This window comes from Ostrea edulis, chromosome 5 (assembly GCF_947568905.1).
Source record: "Ostrea edulis chromosome 5, xbOstEdul1.1, whole genome shotgun sequence".
Taxonomy (NCBI): domain Eukaryota; kingdom Metazoa; phylum Mollusca; class Bivalvia; order Ostreida; family Ostreidae; genus Ostrea; species Ostrea edulis.
The window spans coordinates 8,656,239-8,668,367 of record NC_079168.1 but is presented as its reverse complement, the minus strand read 5'-3'; the positions used below and the strand labels follow the sequence as shown (position 1 = coordinate 8,668,367).

At 35.2% G+C, this 12,129-nt stretch overlaps 1 protein-coding gene across 1 annotated transcript in view; it reads right to left on the bottom strand.

Moving 5' to 3' along the window:
• Positions 1 to 166: 166 nt before the first annotated feature.
• The window catches only part of LOC125649171 (cilia- and flagella-associated protein 61-like), a 34,370-nt gene continuing 22,407 nt past the window's right edge, over positions 167 to 12,129 (bottom strand). The window contains exons 24-29 of the mRNA XM_048876447.2: positions 4,919 to 4,995; positions 4,637 to 4,741; positions 2,956 to 3,059; positions 2,655 to 2,745; positions 1,111 to 1,170; positions 167 to 594 (exon numbers count right to left, since the gene is read on the bottom strand). Of these exons, the coding sequence (XP_048732404.1) occupies positions 454 to 594; positions 1,111 to 1,170; positions 2,655 to 2,745; positions 2,956 to 3,059; positions 4,637 to 4,741; positions 4,919 to 4,995 (578 nt within the window). The 3' untranslated portion in view covers positions 167 to 453. The remainder of the gene's footprint in view (positions 595 to 1,110; positions 1,171 to 2,654; positions 2,746 to 2,955; positions 3,060 to 4,636; positions 4,742 to 4,918; positions 4,996 to 12,129) is intronic.

Here is a 12,129-nt window from a genome sequence, read left to right as displayed (position 1 = left end):
AAATGGTTTTAAGGGAAAGTTGGAAGTGAAAGAGTTAAGATTGATCACAAGTTATCCCCCTTTATACAGCAAAAATCTCGATAATTTTCTTGTCCACCTATTGCTTCATGGAGATTGTTTATCAAAAGCCCCTCCCCCTTAAAACAATAAATACCTCCACACAACATAAAATAATTAAGTATTTATTACAAAACAAGGAACTGTACAAGTAAAGTGATCTTCAATAAATATATTTAAGAGCAAAAACATTGTATCACAGAAGAGTGGACATTTTCATTTCATTTTACTGTACAATATAAATAGAAACTTCATAAATCATCTCCAAGTAAGATCTCCTCGCTGAGGAACTCCTGTTGGAAAAGTGCTCATCACCAATTGTCAATTTGAATCACTTCTACACAGACTTTGTTATTGAACAAATGGCTGTCCAGAACTAGTGCTCTGATTTCAGCACTACACCATTCCCGGCTTGGCATACATGGGGAGGTGATAGTAATTGTAACTCAGGAAGCTAAGGAGGCGTGTCTCCACAGCTCTCTTTGATCCACTGGAGGCGTAGATTTCTAACAGCTGCTTCTTCTGAGCATCATTCATCTACAAATGATTTGACGAGAAATTTGAATTCTAATATGTTCATTTGTGTATTCAGCAACACCTTAGAATATGTATAAATACATCATGCAAGTGTGATAAACTACATGTAAATCATTTAAAACTTTCAAGGTCTAAAGAAAATCGTGTCATTTTCCTGGGATGTTGATTTTGTGGGTGGGTTGTCAGGATTTCACATCACTTGTGGAGGATTTCAATTCGTAGGTATATCTGCACCACCAGAACAAACAAAATCTATACCCAACAAACTGGCTTACTTTACAGTATCTGCTGAGTGTAAAAGTAGAAATATTCCAGGGGGGGGGGGGGGGGGGGGATTAAATTTCATTTATTCTAAGTATATGAAAATTCCACAAATTTAATCCATGATGAAATTTCTACAGGGGAGCGAGTACTTAGAATTTTGAAAAAATATTGGGTTAACCACGAAAAGAAGTCGATAGAATCATTTTTTAGTATAAAACCACAAAATTCCAAGTCCCATTAAAGTGAACTTACCGGTACATCCTCATCCACGACCTCTCTGACCTTGTCTTCAATACAGTCCATCCCAACTCCCTGTAAACATAACAAACAATTCATCAAGTATACATTCAGTTCAGCTAGAGTTGAATCCTTCCAAAGCTGACAAATCTAAACTTTTAAGTTTTAACAGTTTCTGCTGTGCTAAGCAGATAAAAATTAATTCAATGATAGAGATAACAAGAGGTACTGTGAGCAATGCTCACTAAGAATACCCCCCGCTTACCCCAATCTCCCAAAGGGTGTTGGTAATAGGTATAAACTACCTCTTTTCTGAGTGTAAAAAACAAATGGCATGACAAACCGAACCATATTGCTACTTCGATGTCCAGTGCGCGTGACCTTTGACCTTTTGACCCCAAAATCGATAGGGAACATCTTCATCCCATGGGTAGTCCATATGTGTGATATGGTGACTGTAGGTGGAAAGGATAACGCTTTAGAGCCCGGAAACCACATTGCTACTTCGATGTCCAGTGCGCTTGACCTTTGACCTTTTGACCCCAAAATCAATAGGGAACATCTTCATCCCATGGGTAGTCCATATGTATGATATGGTGACTGTAGGTGGAAAGGATAACGCTTTAGAGCCCGGAAACCATATTGCTACTTCGATGTCCAGTGCACTTGACCTTTGACCTTTTGACCCCAAAATCAATAGGGAACATCTTCATCCCATGGGTAGTCCATATGTATGATATGGTGACTGTAGGTGGAAAGGATAACGCTTTAGAGCCCGGAAACCATATTGCTACTTTGATGTCCAGTGCGCATGACCTTTGGACCCCAAAATCGATAGGGAACATCTTCATCCCATGGGTAGTCCATATGTATGATATCGTGACTGTAGGTGGAAAGGATAACGCTTTAGAGCCCGGAAACCATATTGCTACTTCGATGTCCAGTGCGCTTGACCTTTGACCTTTTGACCCCAAAATCAATAGGGAACATCTTCATCCCATGGGTAGTCCTTATGTATGATATGGTGACTGTAGGTGGAAAGGATAACGCTTTAGAGCCCGGAAACCATATTGCTACTTCGATGTCCAGTGCGCTTGACCTTTGACCCCAAAATCGATAGGGAACATCTTCATCCCATGGGTAGTCCATATGTATGATATGGTGACGGTAGGTGGAAAGGATAATGCTTTAGAGTCCGGAAACCATTGCGTCTACAGACGGACGGACGGACGGACGGACAGACGGACAACCCGATTCCAGTATACCCCCCCCCACAACTTGTTGCGGGGGGTATAACTAATGTGTCAGATACAAGACACTTTTCAAAAAGTGGTGATATGTAAAACGGAGAATGAACATGCTATGGCCTAATTCCAGGAGGAGCCAAACACTGCTCATTTCAAACAATAATCAAGGGCATTTTCATATGTGCAACTCTGAAATTGAGATTTTTGTCTGAAAAACAGAAGGGCAAGTAATTGACCCCAGGGTCTTGATACTTACTGGGCTTGTAACCAGAAAAAGGGGCAAGTAATTAACCCCAGGGTCATGATACTTACTGGGCTTGTCACCAGAAGTTCTCGAACCTCGTCCCTGAAGTCGGAGAATCTATCATGATATAGAGCAACGCTCCAGGTCTCCTTAAAGAACCTATTGAGAGAAGACAATAGATGTCAAAAGAAGGACATGCACATATGCCAGAGCAAAATAAAGACAATACATTTTACAGAAACACGATTATCAACTAAGATACCAATATTTCAAAAATAAAACATGTTTAAACCTTGCCTCGCTTTGGTTAAGCTTAGACATCAAAAAGTTCTATCAATATTACATGTTGGTATTTCAGAATAAACTTACCCATAGAAGTCTGGAATGAGTTTTTCATTAAAGCGAGACACCATGTTGTTCAAAAACCTTTCATGCAGTCCATATAAACAGATGAAGTTCTCACTTGGGAAAGCCTATTGTAAATGTACCAACACATAATTATTTTTGAAAATTCAGTGTACACATGCTATCATAGAACATTTTTAAAATAACAAATTCCTTATGATGTAGTAGATGGTGTGTTTGTGTACTTATATCTATATATTTATATGTACATACATACACACATGATCAAATCTAAATGAATGAACACGATATGTTGAATAGAATTTTTTTCTGAAGTGATTCTAAGTATAATAATCAATGAGCCTGGGTAATGATTCAATCACAGGATACATTAAGGCATTGTATGATATAAGACCAATCTCTAAGTCTAGACCTCTGAGTTATCAAAAATGAAATGGTTACAACAATCACTAGGGGGTACACTGACGCACATGACTCAAGTTCTATTCATCAACATGGGAGAAATGAAAATTGTTTTGGGACATTTTTGAAAATTGTTTATAGTAGGTCTGTGTGTCTACAACCACTTTTTTTACTATGAAATAAACGAGGTAGAGACATTAAGTCTAAAATGTAGGTCGGCAGATGCAGCACCATGCATTAGATGCAACTTTAATACAATAAGCAAGTTTGGATTGTATTCTATTTGGCATAAGACAAGAACAGATCGTACGGCTGCTCTGTAACTTTCAATGACTATGGCCAAGTACTATTCTATTTGACCTTGACATGTGACCTGTATTTGACCTTGACATTACCTATATCTACAAGATAACTTTGACCTTTCTGTAAATCTGTAGTCTTTAGTTTTTTTAAGTGTTTCAAAAGTTATGACAGAAATAAATGTTGCAGACACACTCCATTGGAATTCAGAGACATTAGAACATCCTCCATTACCAATAAGAAAAATATCAATATTAGATTAGAATAAACATTTCTTTCTTAGGAGTAGTCAAAAAACGTTATCCAGACATGTTAAACACTCCTACACACTAAAATATTGTGGTCATTTTCAATTTTTCAAAATTCATTCATGACCAGGTAATGTAAGATTTCCTGTCAGGGAAAACAGTTCTCTGCTAACAAAGCTGTATGCTTCATGTTCAAAGGGCTTGTAAGAGCAAATGAAAACATGAATGAGCTGGATTTTACAAGTTCAGCATGACTGAAGAGGGACTTTCCCCAACAATCAACCTGAGCGATTTAGCAAAACCATAATGTTACAACTCCACAAAAGGTTATGGAAATGCACGTAAAAGATAATATTCATATTCAGGATATGACATGAGTTTACTGAATTATGAAATTTCAGTTTTCAAATAATTCATTTAATTTTATCAATCAATGCAACTCAACACTTCATTTCAACCTAGTGGGCGAATCCTCAATCATCACAGAAAGCATTAATTTCAGGTAGTCACAACCAGCTCAGATGTCATGCTTTTCATTTTTTATTTTTATTTGATTGTTTTAAACTGTTTAGGTTGATATTGTCATTTACTTAATGGTCATGAAATGATAAATCAATAAGCACAATTACTCTACATTTCTTTTCAAAAAATTATTTTTACCAGTGAAGTAGAAAAGCTACAATGTACACTGGCTTCTTGATCTTCAGCGTTTCTATTAAGCCTACATAGCTCACCTGTTTAGCTAGACATGTGATGGTTTCCACATTGTTGTACTGGTTAATGTGAATCCTAAAATACTCAGGTTCACCTCCAGGGGTGCCGGTCATGTACTCCTTACCCTGTCAAGGTATATACAGATATTTAATGTAATCTCTATGTCTCTCTCTCTCTCTCTCAGTCTTTCTCTGTGTCTTTCTCTCACTCTCTTAGAATTTGTACACAAGTATTCTAAAATTGGAAAAAGATCATCCCATTTTACAAAAAAAAAAGTTTCTTAAATAAACATGACCACTCACGTAATCTGGCTGTTCTTTCTGTGTGGCTAATGGGATGTCTAAGCCAGGTTTGGCAACATGCAGGTAGTGGTAGCCACCTACAATCATACAGTAAAGCTGTACCTTCCATTTATCATCATTACAGTTTACAATTGAAAAAAGTATTTCCTATTTAAGCAACAAAAATGTTTTTCTTTAAAACTAATTTTGTACTTAATTTGGCTTGGATTTCTGAAAAAAACCTTAGGACTTAAGTCCAAGTTTCAGACTATTCTGCTACAAGCCACACGATGACATCCGAGTGGGTTTTTTTATCCAAAAAAATGAAGGGAGCTCCCTGATTGGTTGGTATATGAACATCAATATTCATGAAGTTGAGGGCTTTCTTAATCACACAACCACAGGTATGACGTAGTGTGAACGGAGACTTTAATAGCCGTGCTTTGCAACGATGCCCAAAACAGTGCCAAAATTTCCCATGGATATTAAATAATTAAAGCTTTATTTCAACTTTATGAAAACATGCACCTTGGAAAATATTGGACAGTAACAGGAAGTTTTCATCATTTAATCAAGCATTTTTAGAATTTATATATTGCCGATTTTATGATGTGCATGCCATGATGAATAATGAATTTGAAGCATTATGTGAAAAGGTTGCAAAACACAGCTATAGTTATAACAAGAGTAACGCAAACAGTACATAATACGCCCGTGAAATGCTTACATAGGGTGTTTTTCTTGTGCTATAATTTGTATAACTTTGCTTCAGGTAGTATCAGCCATCATGAGGCTGTGACAAACTTTCATATAAACAAAGGGTCTTAGCTTAAAAATCGAGATTTCCTCAAAATGGACCAAGTTCAACAACCAGTAATTTTTTTCAAAAAATGGAAGAAAATCATAATCCTTCCCCAGATGCACATCTTCAATACCCATACAAACACTCCACAAAATAAGATGGTCCTCACTTGAAAACTGTGGGAGGAATTGGGCAGACAAATTATGTTCCCTCCATAGAATATTAATTTCCAAATAGACTAAGTTCAACAACCTGTAATTTTCTCAAAAATTGTAGAAAATCAAAATCCATCCCACATGCACATCTTCAGTACCTATACAAACACTCCACAAAATAAGATGGTCCTCACTTGAAAACTGTGGGAGGAGTTTGGCAGACAAATTATGTACCCTCCATAGAATATCAATTTCCAAATAGACTAAGTTCAACAACCTGTAATTTTCTCAAAAATTGTAGAAAATCAAAATCCATCCCACATGCACATCTTCAGTACCTATACAAACACTCCACAAAATAAGATGGTCCTCACTTGAAAACTGTGGGAGGAGTTTGGCAGACAAATTATGTACCCTCCATAGAATATCAATTTCCAAATAGACTAAGTTCAACAACCTGTAATTTTCTCAAAAACTGTAGAAAATCAAAATCCATCCCACATGCACATCTTCAATACCTATACAAACACTCCACAAAATAAGAAGGCTCTCACTTGAAAACTGTGGGAGGAGTAGGGCGGACAAATTATGTACCCTCCATATAATAATTGCAGTATGATCTAGAGTGACCCACAAAGAAGCTACACAGCAAGTTTCAGCATGATATGTGAAAGGGAAATGAAATTATTAAGAGAAAACCCCGAACGGACGGACAGACGTACAGACATCGCTGTACCATAATACGTCCCGTCTAAAGACGGGCATATAAAAATCAATGGTTATATAAACCCAGTATTTATGTAATGTTTCTGATCAAACTTAGCAGAATTCATTATTGCAAAATTCCCAATATCCAAAGATTTCGATTTTTAGCACAAGGTAGCTTTTAAAACACTGCCTATTAATGAAAATAAAATACAGGACAATAAGTAAAATAACATGATCCAGTTTTTCTTTTAAAATTTGGACACATCACAACTATTGAGTGGAATTCTTAATTGATAAATGATTCATAGGTTATAATTAAATATTGTTAATCACTGGAAAATCACGCCTACTATTCCCTAAATCCAGCATGGATATTATCTGTTTATGCGTTCAGTGTAGAACCTTCAGCTCCCTCGACTATCCCAAGGCTATTGTAATGAATCTCATTGTGAAAATCATATTCAATGATTGCAAAATTTAGATTGCAATCGAGAGATACATGCTCATCAACATGAGAATGGAATTTTAAATGAATAACACCATTGCTAAACAAACAATTTGATCAATACATTGGTCTCTTATTTTGACTTCAATACCATGGAAAATCCAAAACACATTGCATGCAAAATTAATCCTGTTGGCATCAACAAAAGCATATAGTCTCTAGCTAAGCTATTTATCATGCAAGAATCATATGAACCTTAATGGTCACCTGAGTTTGACACAATGTAGAAATTAACAAATGATAACAGTGTTGTTTGCAGATTGTGCTAGTGTACATCTTTAAAACTCCAACAAAAGTATGATTTCAATATGAAAAAGGATGCTCATTTCAGCTTATTCTGGTCATTATCATCATGCTAAGTATGAACTGCTAATTAATATCTCTTGAATTCTAAACTGTGGCTTCTGATAAATATTTCTTTTTTTTTAGTTTACACCATAATCATCTCATTTTTAAATTTGAATAAACAATCAAAATAAAATTTATAATATATACAAATGATATTTATAAAAGGATTCAGATTGACTAAATGCAACTTTTCATTAAAAACACCCTTGACCCTAGTCAGATGACCTTAAAAAATAATAAACCTTGATCTTAATCAGATGACCTTGGTTCAGAGTTATGAAACTTTAAGCTAGATATTCAGGCCTGGATCTCTTAAGAAAAAAAATCTCAAACTTAAATTTGAGTTTTCATTTATTTGAGCAGTCAAAAACATGAGTAAAATCGCAGACCTGATTTTTTTTTTTTTTTTTTTTTGAGAAATCCAGGCCAGGTGTAAAGAGGATTTTTAAAGATGCAGTGCATTTTGAGTTGATGAGACATAAGCCCTCTCCTGAAGTCAGTACCACAAACTCAAGGGTTGTGAATCTCACAAGTTTGGTAGAGGCCTCTTTATGAATAGGCATTCAGTTTGTGTCCTACACATTCAGATCTAGAAAAGATATTTGATGCATTTTTACTATGTATTTTTACATAATCCTTATAATCTTGCCCTTGAGCCTAAACCAGTGACCATGAATTTCACAATTTGGTAGAGGTGTCCATGCTCACTACAGATAAGAAACATTTTAACACATTTTCACTATATAATCCATATAGCCCAACCCTGAAGCCAGAATCCCTACCCCAGTGGCCATGAATTTTACACTTCAAGTAAAACCCTTCCTGTTCAGTATGGACATGCACCTGATTTGTTTCCAAAATGTTCAGGACTAGAGACTTATTTCCTAGAAGTTTAGGAGTAAAGAAGATACAGAATTTTCAGTCTTTGATCTATATAGCCCTGCCTTTGGGCTGAACCCCTACTACTGGGGGGTCATATGAAAGCAGCTTTACTGAGGCCAATGCATCAAGTTTTTATGCTAGCTGATGCCCAATTTCTGTACAATTTTAGAGGTTTCAGTCCAACCCCTGGGGCTCCCAAAGGGCAGGGACCATGAACTTCCTATTCTTTTCTAACCCCACAGACAGCGACAGAAGGGCAAGGATAGCGTCAGGTCACCTAAGCAATGTAAAGAGCCTGTAAAATATACAAGAAATTAATTTCATTTCAGATTGTGATCAGGTGTGTGGAAGTCTAATGGTTGCATTAATGCATTTTTCCACTGCTTTCTAAATGAAAGTTTTATGGACAAAGAAAAATTTCTCTGTAGCTTTCAAGAGAAACTTCTCATTAAACTTGTATAGGACAGATGGTGCATCATTAGATGTAGGTATACACAAATGTATAGAGATTTTACTTCATGACTAATGAATGTCCCTAAATACAGTCTTCATATTTCATTTTTGTTTCCAATTCCAACCCTTTTTGAAAAATCTCCCTTAATTCGACTGATGTCCTTACAGGTAAGATCTTATTTGACCCAATTTATTGACCATCCACATTAATCATATATTCAAAATGACCTACTTTTTATTATGTGCATTCACCTTATCCAGTTATACTAAGGTTTACTCAAAAATTTATCCTAACAATGCTAATTCAGTATATAATAGATTCATTCAGAACAGAAGAGAGATTAAATGTTTCTTTCTTCATTAAAATTCTTACCACAATGGAGCAGTATTGTGTATGTATGTTAAATCATGATTTTAACCAAAAGAAAAGAAATACATGTATATCAGAAAAACCTATACAGTACATGTTTTTAAAGACACTTTCTTATATTCTGTCTGGGACATTAATTATTTTCTCAGTCTGAAGTTTAGATTTCCTTTGCTTCACAATTCCTTCACTCTTTTTGACATACATCTCATTTAGGCTGAATTTTTAGCCCTGCAGTCATCTAAAATTAAAATATAGAAAAGTCCACTGACAGCATACATGCCAGATAATGACTCTAAAAACTGTCCGTCTCATGAGAGTAATCACAAACCTATCAACGTATACACAGAAAGTCATCAACAAGCGGATTATCTTGGAATGCTGTCATTTGTAAGTGAGGTGATTAGCAAATTATCCCCTATCTGTACAGGCTTGGATTGAAAAAATCTCAAACTTAAGTTTGAATTTTCTTTTATTGAAGCAGTCAAAATTTTAGTAAAATCTCAGACTTTAGTCAAAGTTTCAACTTCAGTTTATTTCGAGAAATCCAGGCCAGTACCTCCATTAGGCATCTTAAACAACACACTGCAGTTTTCATTGTGTTTGGTATACTTTATAATAAGATATATATCTCATTTTTAAAAAATACCTGAGGGCATGAACTGTGACGCTTCACACCAGCGTACTTCATGAAGTGTGTAGGTGCATCATGAAAAGTATGCTAACGTGAAGCATTACTGTTCTTTTCAGAAATGAACAGCACTTTTGAGCTGTTCATGGTCAATATGAACGCGATTCACAGAGAATTTGCCTCAAATCCAAATCCGTTCATATTGACCATGAACAGCTCTAAAGTGCAATTCATTTCTTATATCTATATTCATTTACTATATCATCGTTTGTTTACATTAATTGCTTCTATTTTGTTGCATAAAACAAACTCCTAGCCTCTGTCACAGTCGTATTGTGACGCACGTCAACACATAGACATGACGTCACACTTTGTCTCACCCTGCCTTATCAACATTGCACGGTGCACTGTATTTTGGGGATGATAATCCACGTAAGTTGACAATCTTAATCCGAGGTGTGACTTGCGAGATCTTTGTAACACATGTATTTTTTCAAATCATTTCACCCTCTCAGTCACCTGCTTTGACTAGTTCATAATCCGTTCATAGTCAATATGAACGGATTGTGTCACGCGCTGAAATTGGTTGGTTCATAGAGGAAAATGCGATTTGTAATATGAATATATCCTTATATTTATATTACAAATCGCATTTTCCTCTATGAACCAACCAATTTCAGAACGTGACACGATCCGTTCATACTGACTATGAACGGATTATGAACTAGCTTAAAGCACGGGACTGAGAGAGCGTAATGATTCGAAAAAATACAACATGTGTTACAAAGATCTCGCAAGTCACACCTCGGATTAAGATTGTGAACTTACTTGGATTAGCACCCCAATATTGCGGTCTCCTACCTCCAAAATACAGAGCACCGTGCAATGTTGATAAAAGGCAGGGCGAGACGAAGTGTGACGTCATGTCTATGTGTTGACGTATGTCACAGTACAACTGTGACAAAGGCTAGGAGTTTTTTATGCAACAAAATAGAAGCAATGTAAACAAACGGTGATTTAGTAAATAAATATAAGAAATGAACAACACTTTAGAGCTGTTTATGGTCAATATGAACGAATTTGGATTTGAAGCAAATTCTCTGTGAATCGCTAGCGCGATTCACAGAATTTGCCTCAAATCCAAATCCGTTCATACTGACCATGAACAGTTCAAAATTGCTGTTCATTTCTTAAATGTATTTTCAAAGTAATTTATTTTTCACATAAATTGTACTTTCATTTCTGTTGAAATATTCCCTGCTGTCAAAATAGTTGTACTATATTTATCATGATTCATAAGCACATTATTATATTTATCATGATTCATAAGCACATTGCTCACATTCAGGAAAAAATGGTTATCATTTCAATTGGTAAAGATATCGAAGGTAAAAACACTGGAGATGTAAATATCAATATACGAATTCACGGTGATAAACCTTTCCATTTTAAATGATTATTCCAGGAATCTCACGATAAATCAACTCTTACACAACAGGCTCAAAATATAAATATAGAAAACAATTGTCTAGAGATTGGTCTTCCCTGTTGATGGGCATTAGAATATGCTCAAATGAGGTATTCAACCATTAAAAAAAAACAGATGGTAACATCTCTTATCAATAATGCAAAACACCCATGTTTAGCTTCATAAAATGCTCTGTTCAAACAACCCGCTTAACAACACATCAAACAAAATAGAAAAGCATGGAAACATAGCACGAACTGGGTAATAATTTAGTAAATGAAACATTTAATATCATTAATAGTAGTAATTTAGTAAATGAAACATTTAATATCATTAATAATAGAGAATTTTGTTTATAAATTGTGCCATAAGTAAATAAAACTCAAGTACACATACAACAAAAGGAGGAACTAATTTTAAACGACCGAGATCAGAAAATTACTAAAAATTGATTTCTACTTAAAATGAATAAAAAAGCATAGGTATAAGACTACTTAGATAGGAAGTAATGTTGCTTATTTACCTAGACTTTACAGACATGGCACCTAAAACTCATGTATAGATTTGTAAGTCAACAGCAATAATTTCCTATAAAACTTATATGTAGAAAATTTCTATTTTGAAAAAGATGAAAATATGTTGCTTTTTTCATCATCTGTCATTTCAGCACCCAGTTAGACTTGACAACAAACAAATTTCAGATAACTGGGGCACACTGACACATTTTTGTTTAACCTTCACACTTGATAAATTTTTTTTAACTTTTTCTCAGCAATACAATATAAAATTTAATTCACACTTAACAGATCCTTTCCGTGATCGAGTTACAATGACATAACTGAATTACGTACACCTTATAGAGAGACCTGTGTGGGAATTCTAAAGGGAAATAATTTTCAAAATTATTTGAACT